The sequence below is a fragment of the Octopus sinensis genome, linkage group LG14 (assembly GCF_006345805.1).
Source record: "Octopus sinensis linkage group LG14, ASM634580v1, whole genome shotgun sequence".
Taxonomy (NCBI): domain Eukaryota; kingdom Metazoa; phylum Mollusca; class Cephalopoda; order Octopoda; family Octopodidae; genus Octopus; species Octopus sinensis.
In genome coordinates this window covers 16,232,500-16,253,879 of record NC_043010.1, presented here as the reverse complement: position 1 = coordinate 16,253,879, position 21,380 = coordinate 16,232,500, and the positions used below count along the sequence as shown (strand labels likewise).

The 21,380-nt window shown below is 35.3% G+C and overlaps 1 protein-coding gene across 20 annotated transcripts in view; it reads right to left on the bottom strand.

Annotated features, from left to right (window-relative positions):
* The window catches only part of LOC115218883 (protein hu-li tai shao), a 169,392-nt gene that overhangs the window by 98,611 nt on the left and 49,401 nt on the right, over positions 1 to 21,380 (bottom strand). For 17 of the 20 annotated variants that reach the window (XM_036508670.1, XM_036508674.1, XM_036508675.1 and 14 more), the window contains exon 1: positions 13,985 to 14,021. In XM_036508670.1, the coding sequence (XP_036364563.1) occupies positions 13,985 to 14,006 (22 nt within the window). In that variant the 5' untranslated portion in view covers positions 14,007 to 14,021. Of the gene's footprint in view, positions 1 to 13,984; positions 14,022 to 20,176; positions 20,268 to 21,380 lie in introns of those variants that run through there. The other 3 variants (XM_036508671.1, XM_036508673.1, XM_036508672.1) reach the window with 1 other exon arrangement.

Sequence of the window (21,380 nt, the reverse complement as noted above, 5' to 3'; positions counted from 1 at the left end):
AATGGCGTAAGCAGAAACTACAGAGAGGCTTGAGTGCAGCAGGACAGGTTGTTGAAGAAATCAGCCAGCCATTGCAGACAGACAAATCAATGGTAACATCAATTTCTGTAGCAGTAGGCTTGCTGCTGCTGCCGCTGCTGCTGTTGCTCATTGATAACCATGGCAACCGAGTGCACAATGAAAAATGCTTCCGCTACCAACTGTAATAATATATTAGTCATCTGCTGCTAAGAGTGAACGCTTATGAATGTGTTCATGGGTGATGTTCAAGAACAGACAGGTTAGTGACAACAGTTGCAACATCAATAATATTATCATTATTTATTAGCCACTTGATTAGTAGAAGGTGAAATAAAACAATGTAATTATTCATTAAGATATAAAACAAAATTTGTTAAAACAAATCAAAATGTAAGTACAAATTAATTATTTAAAACAATATCATTAAGTGGTCTGTGGAAACTTAAACGAATGCTTTTGCTAAATGCTAATAAACTAAATTATACTTTATCAGTCTACAGCTTGAATCCTAGACAAATATTCTTCTCTACTCTAGGCACAAGGCCTGAAATTTTGGGGGGAGGGGCCAGTCAATTAGAATGACCACAGTACACAACTGGTACTTAATTTATTGACCCTGAAAGGATGAAAGGCAAAGTCAACCTTGGTGGAATTTGAACTCGGAACATAAAGACAGACAAAATAAAGCTAAGCATTTCGCCTGGCATGCTAACGTTTCTGCCAAATATTGACAGCACACACACACACAGTTCGGTTAATTTAGTTACATAATTACAGTGACATATTTAATTACAATGTACACCACTAATTACAATTACATGTAATTTAGAAAGTGTTTTATATAATTCTCTTTCAATTACAAAAGTTATTAGTTTAGCTCTTGTGAGGGAGAATATCTCTGAAGGAGACAGGGTTTGGAATAGAAAAACAAGAAACAAAAAGACGATGAATGAGTCTGAAAATTAGCAGTTTTTCACTTGTTAATATCCTTTATCCAAAATTTCTTACTACAGTAAAAAAAAGTTCATTATATATAATCCTCTATCACTAACATTTTTTTTTTTTACATACGAGTCTTCATCCTAATTAACTTATTTTGATGTTAATAATTTCCTCACCCCATATTCCACTTTGGTATAAAAAGCCAGGGCACCTCAACCAATAATGTAGAGTTGTATCCCTTAGCAAGTGCATTAATGGTTGGAAACCTAGACTACCTCTGAACAACAACAATATGCACGCTCTTATGAAATCAATTTTAGGCTAGATTCTTAATTTATGAAAAGAATTTCAAATTAAAAGCAAAGATTAAAAGGGATTATAATGTTTACAGAAGGATTCCAAAATGCTACCTCGGCATCAGTTTGAAGAACATAATATCTAACAACAAAGTGAGATGAATTCTGGAAATAGGAACGGGCATTTTCACAGCTAAATATGTTTATAATAATGCTTAAAAGTGAGTAGTTTTGAAACATTTCTAAAAATTAGCAATTAGTAATTTTTGAAGTGTTTAGAAAATTTAGAAAACAAGTTTACAAGCCGAAGAATTTTCTTGAAGTCATTGAATTCCACTGTTTTGGTTAGAAACAGACGGCAGAGGGTTGAACAGAAACAAAAAGTTAAAGACTGGTTATGAAATGTTGCTTTTCACTCACTGTCAAACCCAAATTCTAACAATGTTGATGTACCATTGTGTTCAGGTCTGTTTCTCATTCTATCTTTTCTCCAAACATTAACAACCTTCACCTCACACCACACACACACAAACATCCCAGGTGAGTGACGCTATCATTCACTCTATTTTATATCACTATCATAGTAGACAGACATGAGCCAGAGGGTTAACTATATTATTAGTTACAATCACAGAGTAAAATTAATTCAATAACAGTATATAAACTCTAACTTAGGTCAGTAGTAAAAGGAGGAGGAGGTTTTCTTCTTCAAATAATTTCCATTTGGATTCTCTCCAACATCTCAACATAACTGAGCTTTTATACAGCAATGTAAACAGACTAATCAAGATGTGAGCATATTTAGGATAGCATGACTTTGGACTAAAAGCTAAAAATTACCAAGATAAAATTCTATCATAGTTTTGATAAAGAACAGCAGAGGGAAAAAAAAGTTTTTGGAAGCAGCCTAAGTACATGATTGCACAAGTGGGTTTGTTTCTACATAGAGTTTTGAATTATTTTGAAGCTACATTAATGTAATAAACTATAACGATGAAAGACTACATAGCATTTTGATAACAAATCATAGATAAAAAATTTTAATGTATTCAGTTTATTTAAATTTCAACCACCAAGACTTAGTTAGTTAGAAGAAATAAATGAAAAATAAATAGCAAGAAAGAGAAAATGATGATGAATTACTGTATTTTAACGCGTATAAAGAACCCATTTTTGTCAAAAATTAGGTTTAAAAAATATGGAAGTTTCTTATACATGGATAGTATTATAATCCCTTACAAAACCTTTTTTCTAAATTTTAAACCCCCAAATTAGGGGGTTCCTTATACATGTTAAAATATGGTATATGTTTTTAGTGCAAACAAGAAAGAAATTTGCTGTCAGAAATTTATAACAGAGTTAAACAGGTTGAAAGAGTTTAATGTTGAATTCTAAGGTCCAAGTGAATGAAGAAGCTAACTCATTACTAATTAAACCAAATACTCCAGACAGAAAATTTTTTTCCTCAACAAGTTTCAAAATAGTCAAGAGACACTAATTTAGTTGCAAATCAATAACAAAAAAAAATGGAAGAAAGAAAGAAAAAAAAAAAACTGCATTTCAGTTTGTCGCAGAATGCAAAATAGAAAGCAAATGGAACATTGCAATGTCTGTGATTAAAGCAGAAGATGCAAGTGAAATAAAGGAAAGATTATTGTGAAAGTGAGAGAAAGAATAAAAAAAAAGGCCAATTCAGATCTTGGAGGAAAGTTATTGATTCAGACAAAATTCTAAGAAAACAAAATAACAGTTGAAATAAGAATCAAGAACCATTAGTTAAATAAGGAACAATGTTGGTAATGACAAAATAGGAAAAGAATTTCAACAATGACTGTACCAAAAAAAAAAGAAAAGAAATGAATACCAAATTTTTTAAAGAATTTTTTCACTAGTTCCAGCTCAAGAGTTATGGCCATGCTGGAGCACTGCCATTAGCTTTTCTACACTTTCACTACTTGAAACCCCCTCTGATATGTGGCATTTAGTGAATGAAGGAATTTGATTTTTGCTGCCCTCATCTGTGTTTCCTACCATGAAATAGGTTGGAAGGTTTTCTCAAGTCATTTTCATACTGTCTTCTACGGATTAAGAATTTTGTTTAACTACTGTGCTTTCTCTCGATAAATCTCCCAATCCAGTTAGAAATTGATGAGATGCAGCAAATCCAGTATAAAAATCATAAAACTAGGAATATTGCAGGAATTTGAGTGAAATTTGCCAATATGACATAATGATCATTGTTGGTGTTTCTTGTGACGTCACTTTTACTTACCAAGGTAGGTTGAATACAAGTTGATTGCACAAGTGTTTTCACAGATATTTACAAGATATTGATTCTTGGACATTAAATTCCTATCTCCAGTTAGTTTCTCTAACTTGGAAGCTACCCAACTCTCATTAAAAAAAGCATTCCAAGATATACCTTCACCTATTCCATCCAAAAGTTTTCTAACACTCAATAAATTAACGTGTCACCTCACAGAAACCTAGATTTATCATTCACTTATGAAAGCATTTATGTAATATCAATTACATGATAACTGCACTCCTGGTCACAGTCAATAAATCCCGGTGCCAAGAGCACCATCCGGGTATGATCATTGCCAGAGCATCCAACTGGCTTCTGTGCCAGTGGCACGTAAAAGGGCACCATTCGAGCGTGATCGTTAGCAACGTCGCCTTACTGGCACCTGTGCTGGTGGCATGTGTAAAAGGATTCAAGTGAGGTCGTTGCCAGTACCACCTGACTGGACCCTGTGCTGGTGGCACGTAAAAAGCACCCACTACACTCTCGGAGTGGTTGGCGTTAGGAAGGGCATCCAGCTGTAGAAACTCTGCCAAATCAAGATTGGAGATTGGTGCAACCATTTGGTTCTCCAGCCCTCAGTCAAAATCGTCCAACCCATGCTAGCATGGAAAGCGGACGTTAAACGATGATGATGATTTTAGCTAAACTGGTATTTATAGATGGCACTGAAACATTACTGATTATTTTCTCCAAGCCCACCTCTTTTTCTTTCATTAATTCACTAATAAATAATCCGTTCTCCTCTAGGCACAAGGCCTAAAAATTTTTTAGTGGAGTGGTGTGTGTGTGTGGGGGGGTAGTTGATTACATCATTTCCAGTCCTAAACTGGTACTTATTTCATCAACATTGAAAGGACAAAAGGCAATGTCAACCTTTGCAATATTTGAACTCAGAATGTGGAGATGAACAAAATGCTTAACAGCATTGTGCTAACAATTCTGTCAGGTTATCTGAAAGAAATGTAATTTTTTTTTTTTTTTTTATAGGAGAGCACAACAGAAAACAAAGAAATTAGCATCAATCGTAATATAACCAGTTGTGATTCTTTGTTGATAAAAGTCTAATGGATCTACAAAATACACCAGCTTCCTTCCATGAATATCATAGATGAAGACCAGATCCACTGATGGCATTCTAAATAAGATCAATTAAAAGACAAAATATTACAGCTAAAGCTGTACATAAGTAGAGAGTTGAAAGGAGCATTGGATTTTCTGAACAATATCAGATAATACAACTCTGCAAATGACATCGTTTGATGCATCTAAGAAGATAAACATGAATTTACGACGTTAAAGTTCAAGGGCAAATCTATCACCTCATTAGTTCCCTGTTACCCACAAATGAGCAAGCAGAGTTCATCCAAATTTACATTGAGTGCTGGGGCAGAGAAGTTAATAAAACCATTTTATTGTTGATTATTATTGGGTTCTTGGAAACAGTGAGAAAAAAATTTGAGAACACACTTTGGAAAACCTTTGAGTAGGTGCAGTGCAGAAAACATGTTTGATAGGTTCTGAAAGAAGCATCTGGAAAGTCCTCAATAAAAAGTAAGAACAGACATGAAGGGCAGAAAATACTTTGGTACACAAGATAGAAAATACTTCCCATCCTTGACCACAAGTTGTGGCTTGATAGAAAGTGTAATGAAACAGTGCACAACACTAGTTCTGTTAAACAGCAGCAACAACAATTTTTATCTCAGGTTTTCTTAGAACTCCTGGAGTTTTGCATGTATAGTGGGCTTGCTGCCTGCAGCCTATGATATCATGCTACCAGTTCTTTTCAACTATAATACTTTCCTGATTATTCTGGCCATAACAAGGAGGCAAATCTGTTGTAACAGTTCTGCTGGGCACTCTATTCAAATTTCCTTTATATTCCTCTTGATGCCTTCTGATACTGTCCCCAAGAACCCAAAAATAATTGGCAGTACCTTCACCATCTTCTGTAGCTAAGCTATTTCATCCTTAAGAGGGTTGTATTTATTTTTTAACCTTCCTTCTTGACTATTCGTGGGTCAAAGGGACATGCAGCATCAGCTATATAGCCTATGTGGTGCACCTTGTCAACCACCACAAGGTCTGGTGTGTTCTGCTCTAGCATCTGATTTGTTTGGATTGGGAAATCCCAGAGGATTTTGCAGACCTCTCGGCAGTTTGTGCTCATATCATATCTTGCCTCTCTCTAGCCCCCACTTTGCTTACAGTTTCCAATGTGGCACTTTTGCTACCCTATCATGTCACCACAACTTGTAGCGGTTTGGGGCAAGTCTAAAGCATTTGTTTGCGACATGGGCAATGGTTTCACCCACTCTATTACAGATGTGGCACAGCAGAGACACTTCCTCATTCCTAAGGTTGACCCTCCAATTCATGGCCAGAGCTCGTTCTTGTGCTGCCAGTATAGTGCTCTCAATCTCTTTTTCAGAGTTAGGGTTCAGCCAATCCCACTTAGGTTTTCCAGCAACTTCTGTCATGGGTACATGGAATTGATGGTGTAGTTCCTTGTTGCATAATGGTTTATCATGTCCTTTTCTACTTATCATCATTATTATTATTAAGGTGGTGAACTGGCAGAATTGTTAGCACACTGGACAAAATGTTTAGTGGTATTTCGCCCATCGCTACATTCTGAGTTCAAATTCTGCCAAGGTCGACTTTGCCTTTCATCCTTTCGGAGTTGATAAATTAAGTACCAGTGAAACACTGGGATCGATGAAATTGACTTTTCCCCTCCCTGCAAAAATTGTTGCCCTTATGGTAAAATTTGAAACCATCATCATCATTATTATTATTATTATTATTATTAAGGTGGATAGCTGGCAGAATTGTTAGCTCACTGGATAAAATGCTTAGTGGCATTTCGCCTTCAAATTCTGCCAAGGTCAACTTTGCCTTTCATACTTTCTGGGTTGATAAAATAAGTACCAGTGAAATACTGGGGGTGAAGTAATCGACTAACCCTTCCCCGAAAATTTCAGGCCTTGTGCCTTTAGTAGAAAGGATTATTATTACTGTAATACACACACAAACAATATCACTGAAACTAACAGACTTAGGAAGGCAGCAAATATAGTTTCAACAGAAAATATGGAATTTGAAGAAAGATGTCAATGCAAATAGAACAGAAGGATCGACAATGAACCATGGTAGAAGAGGAGGATCGTTGGTGACATAAAAAAGGATAAGGAGTGATCTGTCAATAGTAGACAGAAAAGACAAATAGAGAACTTCAGAATCATTGCAAGTATAACATGTTGAAACAAAAGTATGCAATGTCAGAGTTTATGCAGCAGAATAACATAGCACAAGCGGAAGAAGCGTGCAAGGCTGAACGAAGGGGACCAAAAAAAATCAACTCATGATAGATAAGAAAGTGCTGAAGGGTTGCAAAAAAGTGCAAAACCTACTTAGGGATGGCATAAACTACCAGAAACTATGTGGTATGGTTCCTCATTTATAGATTATGGATGGTTTGAAAATATTTGGAATTGCCCACCAATACCATAAACTTAATGAGAAGTATGAATGGATGGACTACCGAGGAAGGCAGATCTTAAGCTTTGTCAAAATCAAATGTGGAATCTTCTAAGGAGATTGCTTTTTGTTTTGTGTATGATCCTGCTGAAAAGCCGAATCTGAGTTCAAAGAAAAGATAAGATCAACCATCTACTTTTTGTGGACAACTTGAAGCTTATGGGAAGGACGAAATCCAGCAGAATTCACCGATTTAAATAGTGAATTTCTATAGTGTGGACATTAGAATGTAATTTGCGATTGGAGGGGGGAAGGTAAAACAAGTGGATGGTAAGTTACAAGTATCTGGGTATATTGGAAGTATAGATGAACTAATGGAAAGTCAAAAGAAGCTATTCACTGAGGAGTATTACAGAAGGCTGAGATTGATTCTGAAGACTAAACTGAGTGGGAGGATTAAGCTCCAAGCCCAAAATACATGGGCAATCGCCGTCTTGAGACATGGAGCAGGAGTGATATGATGGCAAGCAGAGGAACTACAATCTTTGGAAATGGCTGACAATGCATGGTGTATTTCACTCACAAAGTAATGCTGACAGGGTGCACTTAACAAGAAAGAAAGGTGGGAATTGATAAGTTGTGAGGATTGTATTGAGACAAAGGAAAACAATATTGCTTGGTTTATAAGAAATGCAATGGAAGCACTACTTGTGCAAGTAAGGAAGACAAGTTAATAACACAATCAAGGCAAGAGGAATTACAAAGAGAGGAAATAAGCGGAGTGACTAGAAGATGCACAGTCAGTTCTTAAGAGATACCAAGCAACACAGATCCAGGTAAAAGATGGTGTGGACAAAAATTAACCTGAAACAGAGGTCTTGATATGCACAGCACTGGAATAAGTATTGCAAATAAACTACATCAACTACACAGAAAAGACCATTCCTTAGAACCTAATAAATGCAGATTGTGTGGTGAAACTGGAGAGCGTGACATATTTTAAGCAAATGAAGCAAAATGACTTAGAAAGAATACAAGAGAAGGCATGACAATATTGCCAGAATGGTTCACTAGGAACTGTGGAACAAATTTGGAATAGAAAAGGCAAGAAAATGGTATAAACATGAGCAAGAGAGTGCAGCAGAAAACAACCAGAGCAAAGATACTTTGGGATTTCATGATCCAATGTGATCACAGAATAGAACATTCAAAACCTGATATTGTGCTGGTAGACAAGGGAGAAAAATTATGCTCAATCATAGACATCATGTGCTCTGGGGACAGTAAAATAACCATTAAAAAAAAAAAAAAAAAGAAAGAAAAGGAGAGAAAAACTTGTATGATATGAAGTTCTGAATAGAGAAATCCAAAATTTGTAGTCAATGAAAAACGTGTACATTGTGCCATTAATTGTTGAAGTCCTTGGGTACAGTAAGCAAAGGAAATTGAAAAAGTAGTAGGAAAAGATAGGCATAAACATGAAGATAGAGCACATTCAGGAAAGAGCATTACTTGGCAATGCAAAGAGTGTCTGCAAAGTGCTTGTGATTTGAAAAGTACCAGCTTAGTTCACAGGAAGTGGACACTGCTTCATTAATGACACCTCCAGCAACAAGCAGAGTATGTCAGATATTATTATTCCATACAAACACAAAAGATTATCGTTATTATAATAATAGGGAACAGAGTATTCGGAAGAGTTGTTAGAAAAAGTTTGCCTCTTTGGCACAATCAGAATCATCAGGAAAATATTAGATAGTTGAAGAGAACAACTAGCATTGGTATCCCACACACAGGCTGCAGTAGGCAAAGCCTGTTACTCATGCAAGATTCCAAGACTTACAACAAAATCCAAGTTAAAAAGAATACAATAATAATGATAACAACAATAATAATCCTACTACTAACAAGTAAGAAAGGGTTGAATACTGATGCTGAGTAACATTTTATGACTTATACATTTATGAAATAAAAGAGAATTTAGAAAAATAAATATTAAATATAACATGAAAGAGCTTGTACTTTTGAAGACTGATTAATAGTAAAATGATAAGATGACACCAGAAGAGAAAGAAAGCAGTAACAAATGTACAAGTACAGATAGTCTCACACAAATAAACCAGACAATACTGACAAAAAAAAAAAAAATAAAAAAAAAAATCGGATTACAGAAATCAATATCAGATATATCTGCAGACTTAATCTAACTAGTTCAAACTTAGCAGGTCAATTCATCCAAATTTGTACTCTAGATTTTAGCAATAATAAAAGCATTCATATGTCTAGCCTAGAAAGAAAATCACCTTGAAGGAATTTATACTTTAAACTGTAAGTGTATTTCACAGTTCTATATTTAAGAGATGAGGAAAATATGTACATTATTTACATTTGACGGATATTTGTAAGTGTATTTGTTAGAAAATACTTTTGACCCCAGTGAAATAAGCGAGAAGATGTAGATGCGGTGAGACAAAATGAACAAGTTTCGTATTTCAAGTACAACTGAGAAAGGGAAAACTCTAAAGAGAAAGGACAAAACGGGAGTATTCAATCATCTAATTGTTAACAAAGTATTAAATTGCAGGATAGTAAGAGGTTTAAATCCATTTATTTAAATAATACTAACAGATAAAAATCAAATAATTTTTTAACTTAATCTTTAACAAATTTGGAAATGTTATGAGGAAAGCAAATGTGTTACTTTTTTTGGGTCATAACAAAGAATTATTCCTGCATATTTTAATGGAATTCAATTAAGATTTACTATTGAAAAGATTTTCAAAGAATATATATATATATATTTGATTATAAACACTCATTTCAAGAATAGTTTTCTAAAAACAGTTTTTAGGGTCAACAGAAATGTAACTGAATTGGTAAAGGTTTATGGTAGTGAACTGCAATGTCATATCAAACAAAAATAACCACTAATATTAGGTGCCGCCCCCACACATACACTGACATATGTGCCTACACAAACATACACGACCACTTGAAACTCCTTGTCTTCAGTACCCAACCCAGATATATGAGATTTTCTTTTGCTTTAGTGGTAGCAAGATAAGTTAGAGACATCCGGCTCTTAACCATAGCTTACTTATAAAAACAAATGAAAAAAACCTCCAGCCATTAAAGATCAAATTTTGCTAGAGCTGGCAACATTGTTGGATAAGGCAACACTCCCCCAATCAGAGATAGACAAACAGCTTTAGAACTAGAATAAAAAGAGAATTTAAATCAAGAAGAGTCTTTCCTTTATCTAGTTTTCAATGTTAATATAGATGAATTTATTATTGGCTGATAGGCACATTTTACAGATTGTGGAAACAAATTTTTACAGCAACATACCATTCCTATTGCTCATCAGTATTTAACATCCATCTTCCATGCAACAAGCTTGGGTTGGATGATTTGACAGGATTCAACAAGCAATGGATTAGGCTCCAATGTCTGCTTTGGCATAGATGGATGCCCCTCCTATTGCTAACAATACAAAGACATTCTTGACTGAGTGGAGCTGTAGAAGAGAAGGGGACGGCAGTCTGCGAGGGATAAAGAAGCTAGAGTATGCTAGAGGGACAGACACAGGTGTCTTGCTAAAGAGAAGAGAGATGGCTACTATTAGAAGGAAGACTGAAGGGGGTACAATAAAACATACCATGGTACAATGGTTTCATAGCTATAACCAGTTGCCTACTTCAATACTCCTGGGCCTTTGTTACATATTCTGGAACTGCATAATACATCCTTTTCTAGGCACAAGACCATTTGGTTTAATAAAAGAAACATAACTGAATCAACTTTAGTGTATTACTATTTTAGTGACCCAAACAGGATTTGAACTAAGAGCATACAGACATCAAAATACTATATACAACAGTTTACCAATGTTTGACCCAGAGGAGGTTAAAATTTACCCAACATCAGCAACCTGGGTTTCAGTAATAAGCAGGGAACACTGATAAAATGTAAAAGTTCTGGTAAGACAAATGAACATTGGTGACGTAGGTGCCTTTTGCTGGTGATGGAGTTCTTCATTTCCTTGTAGTACAACAGACCACAGGAGGGAACATAATGCCTTACTTTAGTAAGAATGGCAAGGAATTAAAAAGAATTAATCAAAAAGATAAAGAAATTCTACACCCAAGAGAATAAACCAATATCATCAGGTGAGTGTATCAAACATTGAAGGAACATTGGGAGATGTGATCATTAAACAAGTCTTTCACCCTTTCGATACCAACCCGGCTGAAACTGGCTCTGGCTCCTTAGTACAAATGTCTTGTTTTCATAAGTTTTGAATTAAAATCTTCCACCAAACCTTAGTCACAATTTATGTTCCTAACACAAGCTTAATGATAACCAAGTTATTTTACTAAATTATTTGTTGTATTTAAAGTAATTGAAAGAAACACAGAACATCACAAAATAAATACAGTAATGAAAGGGTTAAACCACTTTAACAAGTTGACATCCATACAACAATCATTTCATTGCATAAATATTAATAACTATGATGATTTTGACAAAGCACAAAGTGAATATTTGTAAGAAATGGGAACAGTTAATTAGCAGGGCTTACTTTATTCTTCTTAGTTGAGTAAAAGACAAAATGAATTTCAACAGGATTTGAAGTCCAATTGAGAAAATATTCACTATCAAACTAGACATCCTAGAGTAGGAGGTCAGGTTATTTACCATTGGTACTAATATTTCCAATGATAATTCCAGAAGGAAGTAAACTGATTGAATGTCATTCATTGATAAATAAGGTAGGCTAAGAAAAACCAATCAATAAAATAGTGAAAACTGAGACCAGGAGAGCTGGTGTCAGAAGAAATGAAAAGTAGATGTTCTCCACTTATATAGAACAAATATATGAAAGGCAGAGGCAATCATGAAGCCATATTGTTCTCAGAGAGACACAGATTCTTGGTAAAGTTTTGTCTTGTTCTAAGGCAGTGGGTCTCAACTTCTTGTAGCTCAAAACTCTTCCTCGACCCCATAACTTAGTGCATCCCCTTGTAACACAGTACTCCCTTTCACCAAATTTGTGCTGAATTTACTCCCCGTATTTTTACTGTCTCTTCCAACATGTACCAACTAGTGCCCCTTCTGTCAAATTTTTATAGAAATTTCTAAAGAAGTTGAGGAATAAGTACATTTTTTGGCTATGATTCTGCTTACTCACACATCTTCTAAACCCTGACAAAGATTTCTTTAAAATGTCTTTAAATTATATAAGTGTTATATAAGTCTTGGAGTTGGTTTAAATATTTTATTTCTAACAAAAACCATGACCATCTCTCAACCCACAATACTCACAATACTTCCCAGTGGGTGGGGGATACTATCACTCAGATAAAGGACTATTGTTGTAGGGAACATGGATCCTATGTTATGTGTCTAAAAGTGCAAAGATTCTAATTTAAGTAATTACATCAACTCACCAAAATGACAGCAAGAAAAAAGCTATAACCTGGAAACTGAGACAGGTACCTTATCAAGGTGACCATTGAACATTTTATGAAAAATAATACTTTCATACACCAAGAAGAGCAGAAATTCATAGAATTGAATGAAATTGTATCACATGACTTTCTCAAGTAAATGTAACAACGTACAGTAAAAAATTAAACTTAGTCAACAAATCAGTTCTCAGGATGCTTTAACAAAAATAGTAGTAGTGGAGGTGGTGGTAATAAGAATCAACACTTTTGATCTACATCTCGAGAGAAAAGCTGGGCATAAGAGGCATCAGATGTGGTGTACAAGAGAGACAACTGTGCTGGTATGTGCATGGATGTGGACAGCTGTGTGACACAAATGCTGGGCCTCACAGCAGTAATCACAAATGACTGACACCTCCGGCGATATGCTGTGCTTGAGGAGACCCATCAAGCCAAGTGAGATTGTAGTCATGGCCAATGTCAGTGTCGTGTAACTGGCACTGATGCTGGTGTCACGTAAAAAGCACCCACTACACTCTTGAAGTGGTTGGCATTAGGAAGGGCATCAAGCTGTAGAAACTGTGCCAGATCAGACTAGAACTTAGTGTATCTCCCCAACTCACCAGTTTTCAGTCAAACCATCCAACCCATGCCAGCATGGAAAGCTGATGTTAAATGACTTTTGATATGAAGAAGAAGAAAAAAAAAAGAGCAAAAAGGAAGCAGGTAATTATGTTGAGAAATACAAAATACTATCAAGTTAAAACTGAAGCTGGGAAGAAAATAAACAGTAATATTCAATGAATAAGTGGTCACATTATCTTTATATATAAAACTGACAATATATAAAAAGAGAGGAGTAAATGGATTGTATTTTGTTATTGTGGTAACATTAATTAATTAATAAAACAATACAAAACAATTTGTATCTTTGCCAAGCAATTAAGTTTCAGGTAACAATTGGCATTGTGCACATGAATAGGAACTAAAACACACATTTTAATCTAATTTTACTCAAGATTAAAGGGTATTATGATGAGCTTTTAATCCTTTACACATATTAATCACCACCAATTCATTTTATATTTTGTTAAACTGTACACATTTGATGACGATATTCATGGTTAACTAGCATCAGATTTTCTCCTTTTTTTTTAAGAGAATAAGCTTTAATGGAAATAATATTCTATCCTCTTAGTTATGCTTCCCCAACAAAATAAAATTTATAACAATACTCCCCATCATCATCATTATTATTATTTTATGTCTGGTTTCCATACTGACATAATTTGAATGGGCCGTCATGGTCAGAATCCCTTTCTACTTCAGACTAACATGTAAACCATTTTAGCTTTCTATATCCAGAGGTCTTTCTAATGTCCAACAACTGCATTTACGCAAACTAAGTTTTGTAACCAAGAAGAAGTCTGAATCAGCAATAGAGACATGAAATGTAAATACATTAGAAATAAATCACAGAAACCTACCAATTTCATTCATGGCTGGCATTGTCACAACACAGCAGAATCCTTGAAGCCCACTAAATTCTTCCACAGCTTTTGGCTGCATAAAAATAATGTCAATGCCAGTTGTCAACTAAAGGGAGACACAGGCAGTGTTGCTGCGTCAAAAATGGTGAGTCGGAAGGAAGTTCTTGATGTAAGGAGGAGCTAAAAACTTAGTGTAAGAGGAGGTTACAGGTTCTATAGAATGGTAACTACAACCAATTTGCCAAGTCCTCTTTTTAGAACATCCGTACAATCCAATTAAAGAATATAGCATTCAAACCAACAGAAACGCTAATAAAAATAATGAAACAACAAACAACACAATAAACACTTTTCAGATTAATGGAATGTAGTGTGTTGATTTACAAGACATCTGAGGTCTTAGAAAGTGAGGCGAAACCTTATAGTGTAATAGTTAGAATTAATAAATTATATTTTTTTTAAATTATGATTATTTGCATTAGAATTCCGAGGTTTAAAATGTCTACCAATGAAATTTAATTGCACTGAAATATGCAGCTGCACATGTGTCAAAAAAAAAAAAAAAAACTGATTTAAAGACAAACAAAATATTACATTTCCACTAAATAATTATTTCTTCCTTAGAACACAAAGCTAAGACTAATAAAGAAAAGAAGCAATGAGAATTCAATTCAACAATGACACATAAGCGCAGGAGTGGCTGTGTGGTAAGTAGCTTGCTTACCAACCACATGGTTCCGGGTTCAGTCCCACTGTGTGGCACCTTGGGCAAGTGTCTTCTACTATAGCCTCGGGCTGACCAAAGCCTTGTGAGTGGATTTGGTAGACGGAAACTGAAAGAAGCTAGTCGTATATATATATATATATATATATATATATATATATATATATATATGTGTGTGTTTGTGTGTCTGTGCTTGTCCCCCTAGCATTGCTTGACAACCGATGCTGGTGTGTTTATGTCCCCGTTACTTAGCGGTTCAGCAAAAGAGACCGATAGAATAAGTACTGGGCTTACAAAGAATAAGTCCCGGGGTCGAGTTGCTCGATTAACGGCGGTGCTCCAGCATGGCCACAGTCAAATGACTGAAACAAGTAAAAGAGTAAAAGAGTATATATATGTAGGGCATCCAGCCACAGAAACCATGCCGAATCTAACATTGGTGCTCAACACAGTCCTATGGCTTGCCAGATCCTGTCAAACTGTCCAACCATACCAGTATGGAAAATGGATGTTAACTGATGAGAGAGGGAGATGTACTGGTTTGGCTGTGTGGTTAGGAAATTCACAATGGAACCATGAAGTAAGGGGTTTGGCCCCACTGGGTGGATGCTGTTGGTTGGTACTCTCTGGTATTGACACAGGTTGATCAATACATTGTAATTGGAAGGCAAAACCTGGAAAAAGCCCATCGTGTGTGTGTGTTTACATGTATATGACTGAGTGCCTATTTTCCTTCAACTTTGCAGGTGCGCTCACAAACTGGAATCAAGAGCTACACCATTTCTACAGATGCTGTCATTCATTTGCATGTCTGGGCTTCTTGAGTTGCTTTGATGCGTGCCCTCCATGAAAGCCCATCTGGGCTGTTTGTTGTTTGAAAGATTTCTTGGAAACAGTTGGGGGATAGGGCCATGAAGAGGATTTGATGATAGAACATTCTTTGTGAGTCTTGTCTGATCCAAGTAAGCATAGAAAAGTAGATGTCAAAATGACGATTTTTATCTCTCTCTCTCTTTCTAGCTCTCTCATATATATACACACACACATTATATATATATCATCATCATCGTTTAATGTCCGCTTTCCATGCTTGCATGGGTTGGATGGTTCAACTGGGGTCTGGGAAGCCAGAAGGCTGCACCAGGCCCAGTCTGATCTGGCAGTGTTTCTACAGCTGGATACCCTTCCTAACGCAAACCACTCCGTGAGTGTAGTGGGTGCTTTTTACGTGCCAGACGAGGCTGGCAACGGCCACGATTGGATGGTGCTATATATATATATATATATATATATATATATATATATATATATATATATATAGGTGTGTGTGTGTAAAGTCAATCTCAAGAGAACCTGAACATGGAACAATTTATTTTGTTCATTAACAGTAATTTTATAGAGGAAAATATATTAATTCAACCAAATGCATTATTTTGTTGGGACTTATCCAATTCAGTTATCAAACAAAGCAATTTACTGTTTAATTCAACTTGTGCCAATATCAAGACAAATTTTATTATTATTGATATTGGTACTGTAGAAATTACAGATTTTGTTAGTGTCATAGCTGGCCTGCATACAATTTCCTAACAGCTTCCGTTCACTTTATCATAAAAATATATTATCTACCACCTAATATACTTTCTACAAATTACTTTTGCACTCTAATTATACACACTGGAAACTTGTAGCTTCACTATACTAAATGGTACACAGAGAGGTCTACATAAATTCCATACCAGCTCAGACTGAAAATATACTCCTTGAAACCAACTAACACATGGTTTAGTTAATTAGCTCAGTTACTGGGTTTCATTATCAATATGGTCCATTAATGAAATGTAATTAATAGCACATATCTTTAAATAAGCTTTAAACAATTCCAACTGTCTAGTTTCAACCAGAGAATATATCTGCCAGTCAGGTCCTCACTTGTTCCAAAGTTCAGCACATCAATCGTTATATGTCACACTGACATCAGCTTAACTTCACTAATGACATAGTAAAACATACCAAAGTTTAGTTAAATGATAAAAGTAAAATTATTATCTAAAACTAAAAAAAGAAGGTCTTAGAGGATAGTGATAATGAAGTTCGTTGACAGAGCGGCTATTCGAGTATGATCGTTACCAGCGTCGCCTTACTGGCACTCATGCCTGTGCTAGTAGGGTGCCAAAAGCACCATCCGAGCGTGATCATTGCCAGAGCAGCCAACTGGCTTCCGTACCTGTGGCACGTACAAGGGCACCATTCGAGCGTGATCGTTACCAATGTCTCTTCACTGGCATGTGTAAAAAGATTCGAGCGAGGCCATTGCCAGTACCACCTGACTGGCCCCGTACCGGTGGCATGTAAAAAGCACCCACTACACTCTCAGAGTGGTTGGCATTAGGAAGGGCATCCAGCTGTAGAAACTCTGCCAGATCAAGATTGGAGCCTGGTGCAGCCATCTGGCTCGCCAGCCCTCAGTCAAAATCGTCCAACCCATGCTAGCATGGAAAGCGGACGTTAAACGATGATGATGATGATGAATATAACGAGAGGCTAAAAACAATGTTTGTCAAATATCAAAAATATGATAAACACAACAAAACTTCATTACTAAAATAACTTCACCAAGAAAACTGATTGAAAGATAGATCTACTATTGAAGAGGAAGATGAGTAGAGGACAAAAGATTATTATTATTGTATTTGATAAGTACTTGTCTTTACTAGAATTTATTATCATTAGTAGTATAATACTAAGTTTTAGTACCATACAGATTAAACCAGATTTTCTTAAACAGCTAATGTTATAAAAAAATTCTAACATCTCTAAAGCTAATAATTTCAAGAAGTAGAATTTCTTGCAAAGAAAGAAATTTTTTTTATTCTTTTCTTTGGAAGCAAACAATATTTGTAAAGCAATTTGAAGTAAGGACTGGCCAAATGATAATATTTGGTTACTGATAAAATATTACTGCAGTTACTAATCAAACTAGATAGAATAATCATCATCGTTTAACATCCGCTTTCCATGCTAGTATGGGTTGGATAGTTCGATCGGGGTCTGGGAAGCTAGGAGGCTGCACCAGGTCCAGTCTGATCTGGCAGTGTTTCTACAGCTGGATGCCCTTCCTAACGCCAATCACTCCGTGAGTGTAGTGGGTGCTTTTACATGCCACCAGCACATATTTTAATAATTTTCTAAACATTTTTCATTTTCTGTTTCAAAATGGAAAATTTATGAAAGTTTTATATGGGAGAATGAAATAAAGTCTGACACATTCCACTCTGGGAAAGTTAACAGGAATTTTGTGATTTACTTAAACCAGAGGGCAATGGAAAAGAGCAAGAAAAAAAAAAAAGCATCAGAAGTGAAACTATTTTTTCTATACAAAATAACAAAATAGAATTTATAAAATATAAACCTGAAATATCTTACACTCCAAAGAGCATTTCACTGACTTCTTTCTTAACTAAAAACACATTAGCAATAGAATCAGTAGGCTGATAAATAAGTTGAAATCTCGGGGTTCTTTGGTACAAATCTTATTTCCCATCTCCAGTGGTAGATGGCACTCAAATAGCATACAATGGTATTTGTTGTTTGGCAAATGATGCTTAGCTATTGTGATAGCTAATAACTTGAAGCCAACATAATCTCAACAATATGAAAGGTCACATGTTATGAGAGCCCTCTAACCTGTCCCTCAAATTAGACTTTTGTGGCAATTTCAACTTGTAATATTGCCATTACATGTATGAGTGGTAGTAATAATAGGAACCAACTATCATTTTACTTAGAATACACAATCCATATCAACAAAGCCAAATCTATGTTCTGTTTCTCTGTTTTGAGTTCTGGTAAAAAATACTAAAAGAGTATCTACCTGATGAGGTGTGGAAATGCTAACTTTCCAGATGCCAATAGAGAAATAATTATTCAACTTTAGTTAATGTCTAACAAAGACAAATTATATTATTAAAGTATTAAGAGTCAAATAGGATTTGTGTATTGACATAGACATAAGTTCCATCTCTATCTCCAATTAAAAAGATCACCATTGAAAGACAACTGGAAGACATTATTTACATGTGATGGATATGCTATCACCAATTTAGTTTCTAAATTATAAAAGATAACTGTAATGTAACCTCAAATAAATGCCCAAAGACTTACGGTAAATGTCCTGAAACCTTATTTATCAAGAATGAAATTGCAGGAGATTTCTTAAAAAGATCTTAATGAAATGAAGTAGCTATCATCAGAAATGAAAACCAAGTCAAACAACTCAATCTTCTTGGGTTTTACAAAAGCATAAAAATTATAAAACCATTGGAACTGGTCTATTTTTTTTACCTAGGCACTAAACCAATTTTGTAAGAGTGCAATAATGAACTGCCTCAAACAGTATATATTGCTGGTACTGGAAAAGTAAAATTGGCCGTCATCCATGAATAATTTCCAGCTTTAACAGCTTTGAACTTAGTTTTATAATGAAGACCTTCAAAAACATGTTAATTTTAGAAGTGATGCCCAGTTTCCAATTTAAGATGGGTTCATAAATATAAAGAATCACCACAGAAAACACATTTGTTATATTGTGAAACAACAGAGAAGAATGTGTTTGTCAGAGTTCCTTGGAAGCAAAAAAAAAAAAAAGCAGATTTGACTGAAATAGAAATCTACTCCATTTATGAATCCCAATAACATTCCTGCCAAAACGGCTCATTGACCAATATTAACCCTCAAAGCTGGTTCTTAACACTCAGTACTGATAATTTAGTCACTTATTTCATCAGCTGTTCTAAACATTACTTTTTAGATATTAGCACTTAATCTTAAATTAAGTGATATTTGTAAGGTCAGTGCCAAACATTCTAACCATTAATATTCAATTGCCATTACAATCTAGTTAAGTAATTTCTAGTAATCTAGACCTCTATGTAGCACTTGAAAACACAATTCCATTTTCAAAGTACTTTCTTTAATTGACATCTCAGTAATGAAAAAATAATATACCACTCAAGTCATAGAAAATTATCTTCAGCACATGATGGTTATCAGAATTACTAACAGACACTTAGATTTGCTTAATACATACAGTAATCTGAGAGTAATTTGGAAATAAGATTCCATTTCTCTTACACTGTATCACCATCAAAGCATTCTATATCCAAATCATTGAATCTATCTTTCTATATCTAATCAAAAGAAACTCTTAGAATACAGAGTAAAAATAACTAACTTTACGAAAACATGAAAATCACAAAAGTCGTTGCATCATTTCAATATCTTTATAATACATTAGTCAGTATTTAATGGGCTGGCCTAATATGATTAACTCCACAACTAATATAAAATTTTACTTTACTCCATTTCATCAACATCTCTATATCTAAAGACATGAGTACAGCCTCTCCCTCCCACCAAACCAATAAAAAAAAGTTGAAGATCAATAAATTTGTTGAGATACTTACTAATTGTATCAATAAATTTGCTTGAGGGGCTGGAAGGCCCATTCACCTGGTGAGCAGTCTCAGTCATTTCTGACTAATTAACTCTCCACCTCTGTAAAGAAAAAAAAATGGGTATATAATTAGAGAGAGGATATACAATTAGTGAGTGTGTATACATTTATCAATTGGATGCAGGCTCTGTGCAAAGGCTAGAAAGAATTGATGCAACCATGCTCCAATGGATGTGTAATGTTGGTTGTACATGAATGCCAAGGCACAAATGTGACACAAGAACTGGATACAAGTTAAATGTATGCACTGGTATAAGCATGTGGTACATCTGGAGACAATTTGTGTATAAGGAAGTGCCAGACATGGGTCACAGTGGTGAAGGCTGACTTGGAGTGCTGAATCTTATGAAAGAAATGTTTGTTGATACACACAATGCTGCTCAAGACCCAACCACCCTCTCAATCCTCGCTGCTCTCATCTATTTTCTCTCCCACATTTCCTTCCCCCTCACACCTTCCATCCATACTTGCTCTTATGAGGGATAGCGCTGGATACCCTTTACCAACCCATCTCTCCCTTTCCCACTAGCACTAATCCCTTCCCTTTGCCTTCTTCCTCCCCTTAACCTGTAAGCAACTCTAAATGTTTCCTCTCATCATACTTCACTAGCTCTCAGCACTTTGCCAAAAACCATCTCTCTCTCTCTCTCTCTCTCTCTCTCTCACACACACACACACATACACAATTTTCCTTCAGTTATAGGGGTCCCCTTTAGCCTTGCAAATTGTTAGGAAGGGCATCAAGCCATATTAATTATGCCAAAATGAACAACGGAGCACAATGCAATTCTCTAACTTGTTGGATCAATTTAAACCAGCCAACCCATATCAACATGTAAAACAAACATTAAATGATGATATTGTATAGCAATAATATATATAAGATATGTATATATATATTATATATATATATATATATATATATATATATATCCAGCCTTCCAGAATGAGGACACACCCACTTCAAATTTCTTAAATGCTGGTATTTTTGATATTAGAAATTTTAGTTGTTCAGGACCTGTTGATTAACCGACAAGTATTGATCATTTGGGGATTTGGTACCCTGATGGGTTAGGAGTTATGTAGCATATTGTATAAATCTAATTGAAGTATGCTTATGTCACAATAAAAACTCCTAATGAAACAATCGCAGC